At 41.9% G+C, this 19,834-nt stretch overlaps 1 protein-coding gene across 1 annotated transcript in view; it reads right to left on the reverse strand.

Moving 5' to 3' along the window:
* Positions 1-1,781: 1,781 nt before the first annotated feature.
* Positions 1,782-19,834, reverse strand: part of LOC311528903 (uncharacterized protein) — a 47,506-nt gene continuing 29,453 nt past the window's right edge. The window contains exons 14-26 of the mRNA XM_084644398.1: positions 18,049-18,171; positions 16,347-16,551; positions 14,286-14,424; positions 13,279-13,412; positions 11,829-11,982; positions 11,217-11,321; positions 10,131-10,238; positions 8,863-9,003; positions 7,352-7,432; positions 6,852-6,999; positions 4,229-4,375; positions 2,818-2,896; positions 1,782-2,034 (exon numbers count right to left, since the gene is read on the reverse strand). Coding sequence (XP_084500524.1) covers positions 1,851-2,034; positions 2,818-2,896; positions 4,229-4,375; positions 6,852-6,999; positions 7,352-7,432; positions 8,863-9,003; positions 10,131-10,238; positions 11,217-11,321; positions 11,829-11,982; positions 13,279-13,412; positions 14,286-14,424; positions 16,347-16,551; positions 18,049-18,171 — 1,748 coding nt within the window. The 3' untranslated portion in view covers positions 1,782-1,850. The remainder of the gene's footprint in view (positions 2,035-2,817; positions 2,897-4,228; positions 4,376-6,851; positions 7,000-7,351; positions 7,433-8,862; positions 9,004-10,130; positions 10,239-11,216; positions 11,322-11,828; positions 11,983-13,278; positions 13,413-14,285; positions 14,425-16,346; positions 16,552-18,048; positions 18,172-19,834) is intronic.

The following is a 19,834-nucleotide window of genomic DNA, read 5'->3' on the forward strand; positions in this document are numbered from 1 at the left end:
ATGTATAAAGTTAAACATGGAACTAGTCCCATGGATTATGTACCTACTCATATCTGTGCTGAATTGTGCCCTTAGCCCACTGTTGCTCAGGCTCATTTAGATTTGCTGATTCATGTATTTTCCCAAATCATAGAATATCTGAGTTGGAAGGGACCTCAGGAGATCATCTCGTCCAACCCCCTGCTCAAAGCAGGCACAATCCCCAATTTTTTTTTTATTTTTTGGGTCCCAGATCCCTAAATGGCCCCCTCAAGGATTGAACTCACAACCGTGGGTTTAGCAGGCCAATGCTCAAACCACTGAGCTATCCCCTCCAAAGGTTAGTACACATGGTATATTTTTAGAATGGAAAAACATCGTAGATTTGAACTTTTGGAAAATAATATTTTTGCATAATAGCTCAGTTATAGCAGATTTGTATGGTTACATACACTCTCTCCTTGGGAGTTTTATTCCTCAGACTTTTGGAAAGGATTCTTGCTGACTTTGACAGTGGTGAAAATTATAAAGTTGCATTTTAAGAAAACAGAGGGGTGATGTCCTTTTCTACTATTTCTGCATGGCTGGCTGAACTGGCAAATAGACTGAACAGAGACAGTTGCCTTGAATAGCAGTAATAAATCAAGTTGCTACATAAGGCTATGGTGGCACACGGAAAATATGTAGAAGTTAGAAATACTTTCTGTTGGTAGAGACTTTAGTTTATGGGTTGTTAGATTAAAGACTGTAAATAAAACTCAACAAATAATTCTTCTTTCACTTAAATGTCTCAAGTCCTGGAAGAGTTTTAGATTTTCAGTTGTCAGCTTTTCCATTTTTGCTAGGATTGCATGCATCTATTACTGTTATCAAAGTAGTGTCCAGCAGTCCCAATGGAGACAAGAGCCACATTGTGCCAGATCTGAAGGTTGATTTTGTAGGGCAACTGTTCTCATTTACTTTACACAACCAATCTCGAGGGTCCCTCACCGAGTGCTATACAGTAAAGGTGCCCTCACATAGACCTGCATGGTATATAACAAAATCCTCCACCTCAATTTTACCCAACTGAATAAGGGCGTCTCATGGTACCAATCCCTACACTCACATTTTCAATAAGATGGCAGAAAGGAGAGAAGAAGAGTATTGATTTCCCCCACTCTGCACTGGACCCAAGAGCAGGATTGGTGAACCAAGGGGAGCAATCTACTCCATCTTAATGCATGGAGCAGATTGTGCAGGTCCTGTGCATCACATGCAGCCTAGGGAAAATTATGCTTCAGTCTAGCCTTGCACAGCTTAGTGCAGAAGAGGAAACTGGTAGAACGACTCAGCAGAAACAACATGCAGTCAAGCAAGTTTTTGCTCTGAACAGATGTTTGTAATGTGAAAAGGTGAATAAAAACATACCAGAAAATGAAATAAAATGCCCCCAAGCTGGGGGTCCAACCATTTCCCAAGCACCCAGTGTATTGCCCTTCCCAGGGGCACTTCTGCAAGGGGAAGAGCTGAACTGATGTTAAGTCCTCCTTTACTGGGGACCCTGCACCCTGTCACACATAGTTCACTCTTGAGCACCTTTGGTGATCCTCCTTCGGTGAGTTATTTTTCCAAGGAATGACTTCAATGTCAAAAATCTATGCTAGTGCCTTGTTTAAGTTATCTGGAAGATCTCCCTGCTGGAGCTAGCAATGAATCCTATGGGTGTCAAAGCATTCTGCAAGCTGATCCTTACACCAGATACATGAAATAGTATAAAAAAATCTCTGGATAAGACTCCAGAATTTGTTAATTTCTCACAATTAAACCAATTGTATCTGATTTTATTTTGTGACATACACACACGCCCTTTCTCCCCCACACATTATGAATTATAATTCTAGATGCTCTTTCTTTTCCTTCATTTTCTTGATTTTTTCAGGCAGAGTCTTTGTCCAGAACTCCACTCTGTTCCCTTTCAGTTTCTTTGCTTCTTTCTGCTTTAAATTCAACTCCAGGTATTTTTCATTCATGTCATACACTGGCCATTCCACCAAACCTTCGCCATTAGGATTTCTGCACACAATAGAATGAAGAGGTGATACAGTGGTGATATAGACTGGGAATGGGATAATCCATAACTTCTAGGCCTTCAATTTTAATCCAGCCCAGACTAACAAAGCCACTTTCTTCTGACAGCTGTTCATTAGCATGTGAAATAAGTTAGTGGGCTCAGGTTAGCTTCTAATACAAACACTTCCATAGCAGAGAAGTCATCACAATAATAGGCACTGTGAGGAGGTAGTGTGGTGTGGAGGATAGGGTGTAGGACTGGGACTCAGGAGACTTGGGGTACATCGACACTACTGCAGCATAGCTGCAGTAGCAAAGACATTTCCTACATTGACGGAAGGGGTTTTTCCATTGATGTAGATAATCCACCTCTCTGAGAGGCAGTAGTTATGTCAAGGGAAGAATTCTACTATCGAGCTAGAGGTGTCCACTGTGAGAATTAGGTTGACATAACTATGTCACATAGGGTACAAAATTTTCCCACAGCCCTGGAGCTAGCTAGGTAGACCTAGGGTGAGATGTAGATTAGGCCTTGGGTTCTGTTCCTAGCTCTCAAGATGGTCCCAGGTCACAATTCCGACACATTTTAGTGAGGCTCTGGGTAGCAGCTTGCACTGTCACTACCCATGCTGTACCTTTTCTGTGATTAAGCAGAGGACTGAAGTCTCTAGGGCTATCCATGAAGCTACTTTGGAAACATTACGGGGTCTGCATAACTGGGCTGTTTAATTGGCTGTACATTCAAATAGCAAAATTCTCTATTCGAAAAGAAGCCATGAATCTTACCCATTTCGAGCAAAGTTAGCCCAATATTTCATTATTGTCCTGCTGAGGTGTTTCTCTTCCTCTGTAGCATCTCTGAAAGCTGGGAATATCAAAGGAGGCTTTGTTTGAAAACAGGTAGTAGGTGTAGATTCAGAACCACCTTGCACCAACTACAGTTAACCTTTTGAACCTCGGTATTTTATAGGCTGCCAGTCAAATTACTGCTTTGAGGGGGGTGTGTGTGTTACAGAAAGGGAATGTATGTGTCTATAGCCTCCAAAAAGGAGTTAAATTACCATATATTGCTGGATAAAAAGGAAGCCTGGATGTAAATCCATGTTGTCAGGTAAGGACTGGGAAAAAGTGTCACAAACAAAAACTACCCATTATTCTCCTATGCCAAATTAATCAAACAGAATAATTTGTAATGGGAGGAGCAAGAAGGAAATATATGTTTTTAATTTTACAAGTAGAATTTTGCAAGGCTGATTTAAATATGGCCAAAGTCTGCCTTCTCATACACCCACTTGTGCAACTCTGCTGATTTTAGCAGGTACCTGTCAGCCCTCAATACCAAAGGGAACAACATATGGCTAACCAAGGGGTTCTCACAATTCTGAGGGGGGGCCTCAGAATGCGGCCACGATCTCTTGCTGGTGGCTGGTCTGACAATTTTTCCTAAACTACTTAATTAACTTTAGGAAAAGTAAATAAATATGCACATATCCATGTCCAAATCATTGTAATTTGTTTATGCAGAATCTTTTCTCCCAGACTCAATTAAAATAATGTACAGTTGTCTCTATTCTTTACTGGACCTAAACAGAATAGAATCACAAATAAGGTGCCTTGTACGTTCTTGTCTTTTGCTTTTTTTTGGGTTGCTTCCCCCTCCCCCCAAGACATGCTAGTAACTAAGTCTGCAGTGAAAAGTGATATTAATAAACATACAAATATATCACTTTTCACAGCGGACTTACTCAGCCCCAGCAAGCCTTGGATGGGAAGGTGGATATGGAAGCAGCGGGGGCCAGGGACACTGAAGGTGGAGGTGTGTGACCTTGGGGCCAGAGCTTGCCACCATATGGTCGGGGAACGGACCCTGAAGCCCCGTGGCTGGAGCCTGCCACCCACCACCCAAGGGCTGAAGCCTGACCCCACCAGCCCCGGGAAGGTGGGGAACTCACTGACTGCCTGCTCCGCCAGCTTGTGTGTCTCCAGAGGTGGGCAGGGCCCAACCACTGCTGGCGGCTCTGTGGGAGGGGGCCGCTGCTTTGTCCACGCCCCCTGCAATCACCGCCCAGGAGGCTGTGGCCGCACGAAAAGTCCCTCATGGCCGCATGTGGCCATGGTGGCTGCATCTGAGAAATACTGGGCTAACCTGCGGTTATACTGGAACAATAAACATACACTATGTTACAAAATTCCGTACCAGGCAGTGACGTCTCATCAGTAAGAAATGCCCCTCCAAAGACAAAACTAACTTCATCTCCATGATCCGCTTTTACAAAATCTGGTTTGAAACTTGCTGAACTTGGACGATGTTGGAATTCGTAAAAGTAGAGTGGAGAGCCAGAGTCTAAGAGAAAACACAATTAAAATAAATAGAAAAACCACTACAAATCCACAAAGGCACCGAGCCTATTCAGTGCTGCATGGGAAATGGAAGTTATAGATTTAAAAAAAATAAAAGGACAACATATTACATTTTACAGTGAGAAGCTAAAACAATTCTAGGCATGTAACTGGAGATTGGAATCAATAGTTTCTGACTTGAGTTTCAGATGAGACATGAACTCCAAACATAAAAGGAAGGATATCAGATTCAAAGCAGTTAATGGGTCAAGCCCCAGACACATTAAAGACTTAATTTTGATCTCTGAACGACTAAGAGTTCTTCTCGTTTGGGACAATGCAGAGGACAAACCAAAGGACAAAGCACATGAGCATTGAGAGCAAAGCATTTTGAATCCCCCAATCTTGCTATGGAACCAACTTCCAGAAGAAATCAGCTGAATCTAGAATCTCATCATCTTTAGGAGACACTATAGAACCTCTTGAAAAAGCTTTTCCACCATAGCAAAAATGACACCAACAAAATCCCATTGACACAACCGCCCATCACCCCGAAAAAGAAGCTGAAAACAAAACCAACCAACCAAAACAAAACACAACACATACTCCAAGAAGAGTTTTTTCCCCACAAAAGGAGAAGGACTAATGATGCCATGAAGTCCACTAGGGACTTTGCTATTGCTGTCCATTTTACTTGGAAGACAGCCAAATACTATGCTGACAGGTGGCAGTGTAAAATCCTAAAATAGCTAAATCGGTAACAAGAGTGACCTGCATACAAAGGCTTTTTGGCTGCATCCAGTACCAAAGGGGGAACAGTTTGGGCACAGTGATTGAAAAAGATTAGGGAGATATTACAGAAGAAATAATTAAAGCCTGCTTAACACAAGGAATACTTGAGTTCTGTCTTCGAGAGTTAAAGTGCTTATACAAGTGAAAGGTGGAAATATACTCACCGTAAGTATGTATATGTCTTGTCCCCAGCCCACTATTCAATCACCAAGATTAGGAAGAGTGCTGTGGCATTACGCCCCATATTCTTCATAGTAATATTATTATATGATTATGCTATAACTAGGATATATTTTATGCAAGACAGATCAAGTAAGATATTGAAAATGTTATGATTCACTGAATACAATTATCCTACTTGTATGCGTGTATTATTTTGGTATCTGAAGTTAGGAACATTGTCTATGCATCTATTACAAATGTGTTTACACCTGGGGAATGCCCACTAGACAGAATGCAATCAGTCTAGATGACTGGCTGGGAAGGGACATTAGCTTCTTCTAAGACCTGTTGTTCTCCCTAATCTCCCACCAGGGAGCCTTCCTGAGGACACTACAAACAGCCTCCGAGTTATGGCTGCTGTGACCTTACAGGGACATGTGATCAAGTCACCTGGTTCTGGACTCCATCTTGAAATACCAGTGTTTCCCCCTGAAAAGCATAGGAACTAAGCCTAGAGACAAAAGAGTTCCCACATAGGCAAAAGCTATTTAAGGCAGGAGAGTAGCATCACTGTGGTTTTTCACTGCCTCCCCACCGAAAGAGACTCCTGAAAACACCTGAGGAAGAAGGACTGAATTGGGGGAAAGGGCTGAACCCTGGCTAGGAGGATTTCTAGCCTGTGAAAGGAATACCTGGGGTTTTAAGCTGCAAGCAAGTGCAGTTTGCCCTTTAAGAATCTCTGCAACTGGCTTAAACCATCATTTAGGGTGAGAATTTGCTACTCATATCCAATATCTTAGTATATTAAGCTTAGATTGCATTTTGTTTATTTGCTAGGTAATTTGCTTTGATCTGTTTGCTATCCCATATAATCACATAAAATCTATCTTTTGTAGTTAATAAGCTTGTTTTCGTTTTGTCTAAAACAAGTGTGTGGAAATCATAACTTTGGGCAGAAAGCTGTTGCATATGTCTCTCCACATTGAGGGAGAGGGCGAATTTTATGAGCTTACGCTGTATAGTTCTCTGTGCAGCACAAGATGGTATAAATCCAGAGGGGTGTAGGTGCCTGGGAAGCTGGTAAGTGTCCTAGCTGTATAGCCTTCCCATGCAGGGGCTGGTCAGAAGGCCTGTCTGCATGTTATTACAGCTGGGTGTGTCCCTACCTGTGTGCTGGTGAAAGTGTGAGACTGGGACATGTCAGCTTGTCACAGCAGCTTGTCACAGCATTACAGGGTGAGTGGGACCCCAAGCTGATGGGTCAGGGGGAGGGAGGGTGTCAGTGGTACTCTAGTTCCAGGCAGCACCCTAGGGGGAACCCGTCACAAAGCACATTAAAAAGTGACCCAATAATCTTCAATAATGAATACAACTGAGAATGCTTTGCCTAACTAGAAAGAGCGGTGACCAAATTGAAATCAGATCATGGACGTATTAAGTGTGCTATCTGAAGTCAAGTGACAATTGAGTCTTGGTAGGTTTGAACTTGTGACCTTTTATTTAACAAATATTAACTAGAAACTTACCTCTGTGATAATTAGATGTTTTTATAGCTGGAACTAAAAACATTGCATCTCCCAACAAATCCAGAAACCGGTCCCGCAGAGCGACAGGGTCGTCTGTGTCTCCCAGATACTCGTCTGTTATCAGAGACACAAATTCAGCTGGCACAGGCTGGAAGGAAGGATAAGGAGAAGAAATTAACCAAAAACCATTAAAAAGAAGTGTCAGTATCTAGAATTCCAAGTCTGCAATTAGCTTGTAAATCTCTTTTTTTAAAATCAGAACCAGACAGCCCAGCAATAAATGTAGCTTTTGAGAACAACCCCTATTTGTGCCCAGCTTTGTGTTAAGTACATGCAGATAAGTAGGTGCCCACGTGTGAAAAAATGCACGTAGGTCCTTCAGCATCTGTGGGATTTCTAAAAAAATGTATGTACAAAAAAACCCAAAACACTCCCCCAAGTCCAAAATGTTCAACACATCTGAAAAGAAAGAAACATGAGAAAATCTGCAGGTCTCTTACCAAGAACGGGTGCAGCATTTGTAATGTTGAGAGGATGGTTTCTTTTTGCATCCCCTCCTTCAAGCCAGGTATGTCCAATAACTACACAGGAACATATTAAAAATAATCATTTATGTTTATATAGCCCAAGAGCCTTAACAACTACACAGAGATTTACATATAAACCCACAAATGAAAGGTTCTGTAAAATGTAAAAGTTCATAGGAACTGCCATTCTGGATCAGACCCAAGGTCCATCTACTACACTATTAGGTCTCAAACAGTGGTCAAGACCATGTGATTCAGAGGAAGGTGTAAGAACCACACAGTAGGCAGGTGTGGGTAATCTGTCTCCCTTCCCACACCCGAATCATGTCTCATCCTGATCTCTAATAGTTAGAGACTGGTTTCAGACCTTAAATGTGAGATTTCACATCCCTCCCAAAATGACAACAACAATTCTGGATACTCTTATCATATGTGCGTCCAATCCCTTTTTGAGTCTTGCTAGGTTCTAGTTAAGGTTAGAAAAGTAGATACAAAATATAGAATAAGTAAAGCTTTTGCCAAGTTTTTAGGGGAAGGTAGATCTAGATATAAATCCCTAAAGTTCTCACTATAAAGTAAATCAAACTCAAGCTATGGGAGTTCTCCTAGTACAGGAGGCTCTCAGTTTGGAGAAACCCGCAGCTGGTGATGTGGAGGGAGTGAGGTTGTAAACTCCTGAAGTTGAATTGCAAAGCACAAAGTAGTAGTGACGCAGAGAAACCAACTTTTTTTGATGTATGGATGCCTCAAAAGCTTTATTTATTAATTAACAAAGACAGTGGTTTCCCCTGCGTGTTTTAACATTTGAATATCAGCCTAAATTTTCAAGAGAGATAAGTGATTTGGGGTGCCTTAATTTATTTTTGGATGTCCAGTCTGAGGCCCTTAAATGTGCCTGATTCCCAGAGAGTGGCACTCAGCGCTTTCTAACAAACCATCTGGGCATCCAAAATCACTAGTCAATTTTGAAAATTCTGGCCATCAAATTTCCCTCTCTTTGCTGGAGGACCATGGCAAAATTCTTAGAGGACTTCTGTGGTGACATCAGATACACACTGGAGCTCAGATTATAAGAGTGTGTGTGTGTGTGTGTGTTGAGGGGAGCCTGGTGAGGAATGATGATCATTACTTTAATTTCCAGTCTTTTCTAATTCTTAGACTTAACTTTCTGCTACTCTACCCTCCGTCCCAGAGGTGGTCTATGTATGTAATAACTCTGGGATCCTTCAGAAAGAAAGGCCCTCTGTGAACATAAAGTAATTTTTTGGAAAGAGTGAAAACTATAAAAATGCACAGGAGCAGCTTGGGGCCGGGGGGCGGGGGGGGGGGAAGGGAAGAGAAGAGGGCCTTTCCTAAACAAGAATGGGTGACCAAACTTTGTTTTTAATAGGAGAGGAGGCTGGTATAAAAAGGTTTGGGAAATGTGCCACTAATATGCAGTTAATGCAAAGACTGCTGTAGAAGAGCCATTAGAAATTACTTACGAAAGGAAGCAACCAGCCAAACTCATGATTATTTATTCCTATTATATATGGGACAGCACTGAAGTCTTTGCCAGCCATTAGCTCTTCAGGGTTCTTCTGAATAAACACACCATCTATAACTGCTGGGATAATTCCGACTTGCTGGAGGAGAAAAAAAGAACGCATTTTTAGAGCCCTGTGCAGATACAAAATTTATATCTGATCTGCGACCTGCAAAAATGGTCCATGGATATCTGTGGATATGAGCCAATATCTGTGGATTTGTAGGGCTCTACACATTTTCAATTGTTATGCGGACTTACTGGTTTTCCTATAGACAGTATTGCAAAGTTTCAACTGAGACCAGACTAAAAAAAAAAAAATCAGACAAATATTAGTAATAGTGTGATGGGGTGGACTAGGTCTTGAGGTCCCCTGCTGGAGGCCTTGTGGCCCTGCCACACCTCACCCCAGAAAAGGGCAGTGGAGAGAGTCCTCCGAGCTGCCGAGAGTGGCTGTGTGGGAGGCAGCCAAGCAGGGCCCAGCAGGGTAGTATAAGAAGAGCTGCAGGGCCAGATTAAGCAGTTCCTTGCTTGAGTTGGAGGAGAGTGGATGGTACTCTGAACTGGCTGCTAGGACTCCACCAGGACAAGGCCCAGAGGAAAGGGTGAAGAATGTGCTGGAGCCACGGGGAAGTAGCCCAGGGAATTAGAGCAGCAATGCAGATTATTTAAAGGGACATTGTGGTCGGCTGCTATCTGTTGGGTCCCAGGGCTGGGACCTGGAGTAGAGGGCGGACCCAGGTTCCCTGCCAGCCACTAGGAAAGTGGCCTGGACTTTGAGGCACCCCAGAAGGGGAACTGAACTGTAGTGACCCAGCTGAAGAGCTGGGGCCAGAAAGGCCCTGAGAGGGCCAAGTCACTACCTCCAGGGGAGGAGCCCTGGGGCACTGCTCTATTCTGGAGCAGGGAAAACTTGAGGGAGCCATTACAGAGAGCACTGGGAGAGGCCCCTGCTGGACTTTTTGCTTTTATCTCACAGACAGATTGTGTATGACTTGGCCAGAGGGCTGAGTCACTGAAGACCCACCACAAACAGAGAGAGTCCAGGCACACACACTTGGCCAGGGGGTGCTTGTGAAAGGTGAGTGTGACCCTATTACAAACTGTTATGCAAAAAAAATTATGATGCTGGTCCCAGTTCAGCCCAGACACACCTCTATAGATGTCAGTGCCATTATAACTGCATGCACTGTGGCTGCATTTGATATCTCAGTCAGCCTCACCCACCTGTTGTTGTTGAACGTTCAAAATCATTTCTTCTTCTGGTTTCTTCCTTAGGCAATGAACCATTGCAGCTGAACTGGAGGTGTCACAGCCAGTTATGTTAGCGACTATCTGCAATTATTTACAAATAAAAAAAATTAGATCTTTTAAAATCTTTTAGGTTCTAGGGAGATTATGTTAAATAGTAAAAACAAGAAAGTGTTACAAGGAATAGAAAGTGGAATTTGTGAAGCTAACCTAGCACACACACTTACAAGTCCATCTTTAATGAGCATCAATTTTTCCATAACATGCACCTGAAGTCCTAGGATGGGATTGTCAAAACTGCTCATTGTTAGCCTAATTGATTTAGTCTTTATGCCAGATGCTTTTGAAAAATCTCACCCATAGCATAGAATACTAGCTGAATATGCTTACAAATCAGCTTGGTAGGTCTGGAATCTAAACAAGAGACCAAATGATAAGTGTAAAAAACATGTTGTTTTAAAGGGACATTTATAAACCTCACAAGAAATGAACGAAGCCAAGCGCAGCACTCTAGTTTCACATAACTGATCATCTTGTCTGATCATTGGCATGAGTTTAGAATAAAGTATCCTGCATCTCTTTCTGAACTGCTTGGCTGCTTTTGGTTGATGTAATAATATTTTAAAAAAATATTTTAGATTGTGCCAATAAAACAGCAATCAATCTCTAGAGTCCTTATATTCTACTGAAGCAGACTTACATTCCCCAGCATGAGCCCTCCACGAGTACCTATATAGGGGTATGAAGAAAAAGGAAGCTACATACAAAGTTTTAAGTCAAAAACTGAGTCTGAGGGGGAAGGGAAGAAAGAAACTCGCAAAGGAGGCAGATGACAGTTTCCACGTAGGAAAAACAATATGTAACATTTGAAGGATGGAATCTGATCTCTGTGTAATAGGTTGCAATGCACATGCCCCATGATGAAGTTTCAAAGAATCTAGCTGAACAAGGAAAAAATGTTAACTCCTCTGGAATGAGACACAGAGCTTAGAGGGCAGACGATGTGTCATCATAACTGTGCTGCTTCATTAACATAGTTAGTAAGAATGGGTATATCAGAACCTTAGCAGTCACTTCAGGATGTGAACTGAACACGGCAGAAAAAAGTGCAACTCCACTCTCAGAGATGGCTTTATGGAACAAGCCCTTGGCCAAAGGAGAGAGAACCTGGAAGAGATTGGAAAAAAGTAGGGTTCAAACATTATAGTCAGTTTACAGTAGAGATGGACCAGGCTTCCAGTTTCAGATGGACATGCAACCTTTCCCAGAGTTTGGGATGGTTGTTCCTATTTGGGGGGCTGGTTCAGTTGTCAGACTTGCTGTAGTGTAGGACGGATACTCATTGTTATTCCCAACGTAAAGTAAAACCAGGAGTTTGTAGGGGGGAGGTATTTCAAAGCCTCATCTGTATCCATTATAGCATTTGAGAGGAAGGGTGTGGCCTTGTGACTAAAGGGAAGACAGGAGTTCTATTTCTGGCTCTGCCACTGGCCTGCTATGCCCTTAAGCTCTCTATGACTCAGTCACCCCATCTGTAAAATAGGGATAATACTTCCCAACTTCTCAGCAGCATTATGAGACTCGATCAGTCAGTGTTTGTAACACACACTGAAACCCATGGATGGAAGGCAGCACAGAAATGCAAAGTATTGCATTAATCACTATAAAACCTACAAGGCCAGAAACGCTAATGCCTCCTGCAGACTCTCCAAATATAGTGACAGATCCTGGATCTCCTCCAAAATGTTTGATATTCTCTTGAATCCACTGGAGCGCTGCCACTTGATCCAAAAAGCCCCAGTTTCCATGAGCGTGTTCATCACCAGTACTGAAAGCAAGAGGATTCTAAGTAAGTCCCAATAGACTTTATTTTGCTGTTATTAAGTTTATGGTTCTGTCTCCAGAAAACAAAAATAATCACTTATGTACATTGTTTAGAATAACCTTATTGAAGATACGTATTTCTACAAGCCTACCTCTACAAATACCTACAGAGAATGGGCCTAATTCAACCCTGGGGTAACTTCCCCTTCGGTGAAGTGAGCTGTAGCTCACGAAAGCTCATGCTCAAATAAATTGGTTAGTCTCTAAGGTGCCACAAGTACTCCTTTTCTTTTTGCGAATACAGACTAACACGGCTGTTACTCTGAAACCTGTCATTCGGTGAGTGAAGTAACTTCTGGTATGAATTTGGCCCAAGTTAACTAAGATACATAAACTTTTTCCTATTTGTGGTTTGACTTTTGGTTATAGGCTTCTGTGCATTTCTGGGTGATGAAAACAAAAAGAGACAAAATTGTAAATCCCCCCAAAATGCAGAACTGGAAAGGGTTTATGGCAACTCTATACTTAAAACGCTGCACAGCTGCAGCTGCGCCCCTGTAGCACTGAAGTGAGGATGCGCCTACCCTGACTTGAGAGAGTTCTCCCATCATTGGTGTAGTTAATCCATTTCCCCGAAAGGTAGTAGCTCTCCCATCACCATAGCGCTGTCTACCCAGAGGGATTAAGATTACTGTGCTGCTCAGGGGTGTGGATTTTTCACATCTCTGAGCAGCCTAGTTATACTGACATAGGTCTGTAGTACAGACGGACCTTAGTGCTATTATTCAAGGGACTCTCTAAAGGTTAGGAACTAAAGGCCATGCATTAAATGTACATTATAGACATTGGCTATCAGCATCACTCACTGTCAATGCACAATTTGTCTCCCGAAAGTTAACACTATTTCAGCGGATATAATGACATTTGCTGTGGGTTTAAAACCTTCCTCAAATTGATGAGAATGGTACCAAACCTACCTTGTACAATAAGCCAGTAAATTGAGGAACATCACTATGTAATGGGATCCCATGACCATAAAGAGAGGTACTTGAAAGAATGAACCTATAAACATGCTTCTGTATCTCACGTGAGCTGTGTGTTTTAGGACTTCATGGAGGCGTCATTTGAAGAAGCAAGCGTGTAAAATAGTTCTTTTGGACAAATATTTAGAGGAATGCAGCAGAACAGTGCTCCTACTGTTGATATTTAATATTTTATATCATTAAAATGTTTCACCCATTATATCCTTGTATACAAACTGTTTGTGTTTTAATGGGGATGTGATGATACAAAGACTCACCTAAAGAATCCAGTGATACCTAATCGATACTGTATAGTTACCACCACCAAATTCTCAGAGGCAGATAATCCAGACCCATCAAACATTGAAGCTCCACCCATCGACAGACCTCCTCCATGGATCCACACCATAACCTGAAAAGAACAAATCTGGTTACAGCTCTGATCTCATATGTAAAAACCCAAATCAGAACATTGCAGATTGAAGTTCTAATGCAGATGCACTAACTGAAGACTGGACGTAAGCTAGTGCTCGTGTTACACAGACTGTCCTGGAGACTAAAATCCATCCAACAGGGAAAACAAGGGCAGAGGCAGAGCCGCTTTTCTTCAGGTGTAGTCAGTTACATAAAGCTTAGATAAACATGGGCTACATTGACCCCTGTTCCGAGATTTAGACTGCTAAAATGCAGACATGAATTACATGAAAGGGAGGCATGGTCCAATAGAGCTAGAGATGCTCGCTCTCATACAGATTCCCTTTGTGGCCATAGGCAAGTCATTTAACCTCTTCTGCCTTATCTGTAAAATGGGAATAATGACAAATAGCAAGCTAATCCCCACATTACTCCTAGGAGTTAATTACTGCTTGTAAAGCACTATGTAAATAATATGGTAGGATTCAGAAAGGCTTTTGAAAGACATTAAGAAGGAACCTGTAATAGTTTAGATACAACTCCCAATTATGTCTTTCCAACAAAAACACACTTCCCTCCCTAACTCTTAAACAATGAAAGATGTGTAAAAAGCTTGGAGGAGTAGATCTAGGAAAAGGACCTCTTTCTCCTCGTCTGGAGAGCTGCCAGAAAAATTACTTCCAAAACACCTTTCTTAAAAACTACTCTTTAGCTTGAATTTTGGCTTAAGTGAGTACTTCCAGCTCTACAAAATTAAGGGGATGCAGACGTTGTCTTGGCTGCTGTCCCGTACTATTGGAGGAGATCTCTGAGCACTTGTAATAATTGCCATGGTTTGAAAACATTACATTTGTACAGTAGCTTTGCTTACAGGTAACTTGGCTTTCTCATTGGAATGGGCAGGGGTATAAATATTCAGGTACAAACAGTCTTCAGAAATTGTGAAGTTAAGTTGTTTAGGTGGAAACATTTCTTCAAATTTTTCCAGTATCGCCTGGTCTTGTAAGCACCTTAAAGAACAGAAAGGAGAAGAAGGTTCTTCACTGTTATGATGACAAAAATATCCATTATCAGTTTCACTGGAGGATGTTACATTTCATCATACATTTTTTAAAAAATAATTTAAAAAATTCAAATCATGATTCTTTTTATTTAAATTCAGATTTTTTTAAAGTTTACATGCTGCTAGTTCTTTCTTCCCATCTTATAGTCTGAAATTGCGAATGTGGATGTTTTGTACTTGTTTCATCAATTAGTTTGCCAATTAGCAGAATTTCAGTTTTTTCATGGAGATTTTTTTCTAGTAAAAAGTTTCAGGCAGGGGCCCTGATTCAGTGAACACACATGTGCTTAACTTCACTGTTGTAGGTATACCCCCTGAAACCAACTCAGCTAGTTATGGGAATATAGTTAGTGTTTGCAAGGTCAGGGCATTAAAATGCTCATCTCTGTTGAAAAAGTCAAACACAGGGCCTCATTAACATCTTTACTGTGATAACTCCACAAACCCAACCCCGAAACTGATAGCAAATAGCACATGCTATATTTCCAACCAACACTACTTTCCAATATACTGACCTTCCACAAGTCAAGAAGGTTGAAATGCTTCAACAAGGCTATACTCCTCCATTACAGTTTGCACGCAGAAGTCAAAGGGACATTTGCTCACTTATGCCTAAAACTGACTTCTATTTTTACAGATTTTGTGCGTGTATAAAAAAGTTCACAATAACTTGGTTCATGCACTGAAAGTTACTGCAACTTTTCATTGTTAACACAGAAGGAATTTTGTTTGAAGTCACTAATAGAATTAAAAAAAATACATACCAGTTTTACCTGCTAATGTTGCAAACACTGTTGCACATGTTTAACTTTAAACACATGACTAGTCACAATAACGTCAGTGGGACTATTCATATGAGTCAGGTTAAATATTTACAGAATCAGGATGTTAATTTTTCAAATATCTGGGGTTTTTTGCTTATAGCAGTTTTGTAAAATTCAAATAAGGTACCCTACCAGTAGCACCATTGTTGTTAAAACAGCATTTAGAATTTAGTTCATTATAAATTTAAATCTAAAATTGCAATAGCACAAGTTTTCAAATCAGTTTGACAAAGCCTCAACCTGTTTTAAGTCAATGATTTAAAGAAAATCAAGTGATTTAATATACCTTGATTTAAATTTCACCACCCTGTTTCATCAGCGGCTCAATTTTCCCGTATAAAAATGATTTAAAAATTTGATATCAATTAGGTCATTTTAGCAACTTAGGCATTTGTAATGAATGCTTCCTTCACCATATTTCTTATATACAGCAGGAAAGAAGAAAAGAAAAAAAGTGCCAAACCAGTTTCTCTGCTCTTCCTGTAAGCAGCAATAGTAATTCCATACTGTATTTCACAAGACCTCACCAACAATGCGGTTTAAAATTAACTGTTTGAGGTGTTAACATCTATCACTGGTAATAGTTTAAACTTGTGTAGCACCTTCTATTCAAGAATCTCAAGCAAATCCTCATCAATTTCAGCTGAGTTTCCCAGTTAGAATTTGGGTGTGGAGGACTTCTATGAAACAGTCTATATGTTCTCCAGTCACATTCCATAGGATTATCACATCTGTAACTGTGTGTCCCGTTAAGACCCAGCGTGCCCTAGACAAGTAGGAACCCCAACACTGTTGTTTGAGGGGTTTAGTGCAAGAGTAAAACAGTATTTAGTATTGCTAAAACAGTATTAAGCCTGCACCAGTTTGGGTGACTAGATTTACCATCAGGGCAGTTTTTCATTATTGTAAAAGCATACTCATTGGGCCGAAGTTCTCCTCAAGGATAAACGCCTTTCCCCAGTGAATAAATTCAATTTATTTAGGCCAAAAATGTTACATTAAAAAAAAGTAAAAGGTGTATAATTTGGAGCACAAGGGTTCTTACACTGGTGGAAAAGAAGTTGCATCTCTCACACTAATCCATGGTTCAGCTGGTTGTGGTGGGGAAAATCTCAGGGCTCCCACAGGTGGTTTTGCAAAAGGAATTCCAAGAAACACATTTGTAAGTCTGTCAGTTCCCTTGACAGTAACCTGTTTCCCTTTCAGTGGCCCATATTTGGTAGCCACTTCTGGTTGTTCGGTTTGTTGTCCTGTATAACATAAGATAAATAAATAACCGGACAAGTTAATAGCCTGATTCAGAGTCCTGCTGACTTAATGGGGTTTGGATCAGGCCCCACTAGCACCAAACACTAGTACCCATCGAATTTGCTTTTTTACCCCTTCTCTTCAAAGCTTTCCATTGTTTTCAGTGGCCACAGTAAATGTAGCTATTACAAACACTGATTTCTCCATTGCAGCGTACATTCCCCCAGTTTCAGATATTTTCCCGTCATTAGCTTTTTCAGCAGCTAGGAAAAAAGAGCCTCAAAAGCCACCGTTTTGCAGTCAGTCCCAGAGATGGGCCACAGTGAAAACTGCAGATCCAAACAACCATCAAACAACCACCAAACTTTTGAATGTTTGAAATCTGAAATTTTGTGACTTAAGTCTTGAGTCCTTCCCTATCTACAGTACGTGACTTAAAAGCAGGGTCTAAAGTTAACTAGAGTACAATTGTTATCCTATCAATCATTATACTCGGTCCTGCTGCTGAGCAGGCTAGCACACATCACAAAGTTCAATGTCTTGTGTAGTCTGGTAAATTTCCCCTTCGTCTTTGAAAGCTCTAATATTTAGAGCTAACATTTAAAGAAGTGCAGCAAAAATATTTCATGGCTCTGGTCAGTACTAGCCACACTCTTCCCAGACTATCAGCAAAAGAAAGGCTCCTTATTTTTCTTGAAAAGAACCTGCTCTGAAATATAGGAATGGTGGGATTTTTTTTTTTTTGGCACTCTCTCCATTCTACTGCCTTCAGCTCTCCTAAGTAGTGAGGTGCTGTAAAAGCACAGCAAAAACAACTATGAAGTATGGATACAAAGATGACTAGATTTAATAAGAAAAAAATAGTAATCTAAAGCTGTGTTCAGAACACAGCCAGCCTAAGCATTGGAGATCAGAAATGAGCCCACAAACACAAGAAGATAAGCTCAGATCTGATGTAAGCAAGTGAAACTCTATTGTAATTTAGTGGATAAACTTTTTAACTGGAGTTACAGCAGGTAGGAATTTGACCCAAGAACTCTGCTGTAGAAACAACAATTAGATAAAAGTTGAAGTAATTTCAACTGCTGATCCAACAGAGTTAACCATATAATGAGCAGCCTTCATGTGCACTCTGGATAGATTTTGATAGTCAACTTAACATTTCTACTTTCAGACAATGCAGATTTCCTTTCAAATATTTTATGTACTAATATTAAAATTAGCCTAAAGAAAGACTGTGATGACAAATGACCAGAAAATGTACAGACTAAGTCACACATTGTCTTTGTAAAAGTGAAATAGATCAATTCCTGAGAATAATCCTTTGTCTCCAGTACAAACTAGGTCCTGTAAACTGTCTGCCAACTTCATTTGGGGGAAAATTAAAATGAAATAGGATTTTGATTAAAAAAACTACACAGAACCAGACAGAAACTGATTGTGGAATCCCTGAATCCCACTCAGTGTTTGCCTTTAAAGTAAGACATTTTATTCCTTACCCTCAACTAGAATTGCAAGCACCCATGCTGCACAAATCAGGGACCAAAGCAAGGAACTCCTGCCAGGAAAAGACATTTTCTTCTGTGCGCTTGAACACAGTGTTGTCTTCCTTGTTTTAACTGCTGAAAAAGCAAACCCAAAAGTCACACTACAAGGGCCCAACTATGAACTCACAATTACATTCTCTTTCAAACACATGGTAGAAATATGTTGAAATCTGTTTTTAAAACTCAGTTTTGACCTAAGCCCTGACTGAAAATGAGTCAGTAGTTTTTGGAGGAAGTCAATATGGTACCTGTCACAGAAAATCACCTGGGAGCAGGGCCATCCCTAGCTATTCTGGGGCCCTATGCAGCCCCTCCACAGGGGGGGTGTGGTCCCAAGCCTCTGCGGGGGTGGGGCTGGCTTCGGGGGCAGGTGGGAACTGCCCCCCCAGCACTCACTGGCGGTGCGGCTGGGGCCGGGTTGCGACACTTCCCACCGCTGGTGAGTGCAGGCCCGACCCTGTGGCAGTCCTCAGGGGAGTGGGGGCGGGGCAGGGGCTTTGGGGAAGCAGTGGGGATGGGGCTAGGGCAGAGCAGGGGTGGAAAGAGACGGGGCTGGGGCAGAGCAGCATGCAGCTGAACAGGGCACCAGGAAATGTGGTGCCCCAAATTTCCTGGTGCCGTACGCAGCGTACTTTGCATATGGGTAGGGACGGCCCTGCCTGGAGTAATGATCACACTCCCTGCCTCTCCCCCATTTTGAGCCACACTTATGTCACAATCATTCTGAGTTCCTCTTTGCTTTCTGAAATGCAGGGTAGGAGGGCAGACAAAGCAGTTGTACAAACTATTTGAAATCAATTCAGCAAGGAAAAGCTGATAGGACTCACTACAAAATTAGGTTGGTGCACTGAGAGTATTTCAATAAACCTGCACTTCTTCCTGCAGAGGGGATATTGTTCAATATAATAGTCACAATACAGAACTGTGAGAGGAGTGCACATGTGACTGCTCACACCTCACAGACCCAGACTCAAGAGTGGGGGAGAAGTCAGGCAACCTGAACCCCCTCAGGTCCAAATGCCTGTTGTGTACCCTCACTTCCCTCCCAGTTGGCAGCACGTAAGGGAGCTCTCTAAGGCAATTGCACCAGCCAGAGGCTCAACTCCTCCTCTTCCCTTCCCCTTGCAAGGGATGAGGATCTGTCTGGAAAGAGGGTCAGTCTCTCAGACAGCCCCAGGACATTCAGTTTGAAGGGTTTGGTCTCCCAGAGTCTATTGCCCCTTTGCAAGGTTTACCTTATACCTCTCTTCCTGCCGTGTATTGCCTCACTATAAGTCAGGGGGGCTTTGGGAGCGGTGGGTTTTGTGGCTGTCTCCTCACACCGATATGGAAGAGGCTAACGAGCTCTTCTGGGCCTGTTCCACGCTAAGGAGACCTACCTGCTAGGTTTGTTCAGCCTGGTGGAGAAGGAGGAGCTTAAAAGGGGGAATTTACTACAGGAAGGGGTGCTGAAGAGGAAGAAGGTGCTCCATCCAGAGACTGCTGGCCATCAGGCCATTAATTTAGACTTGGCTGAGGGCAATAGCTGAAAAATATTGTCACCCGTCTGAAGAGTCCATAGTCATACCTCCCCCCCACTGTAATTTTGTTCCTGGGTGTGTTGGGCCTTCCTCAAATTCTCCCGGGTGAACACCCCTATATTTCTGAGTTGCTCACTTAACTGTATGATATATTGAATTGCGCTTAAGGCCCCCCACATCTTTTTCTTCCTGTCCTTCTTGTCGCAGATCTAAGATGC

Source organism: Lepidochelys olivacea, assembly GCF_965140295.1.
Source record: "Lepidochelys olivacea isolate rLepOli2 genome assembly, chromosome: 12".
In the NCBI taxonomy this organism is placed as follows: Eukaryota; Metazoa; Chordata; order Testudines; family Cheloniidae; genus Lepidochelys; species Lepidochelys olivacea.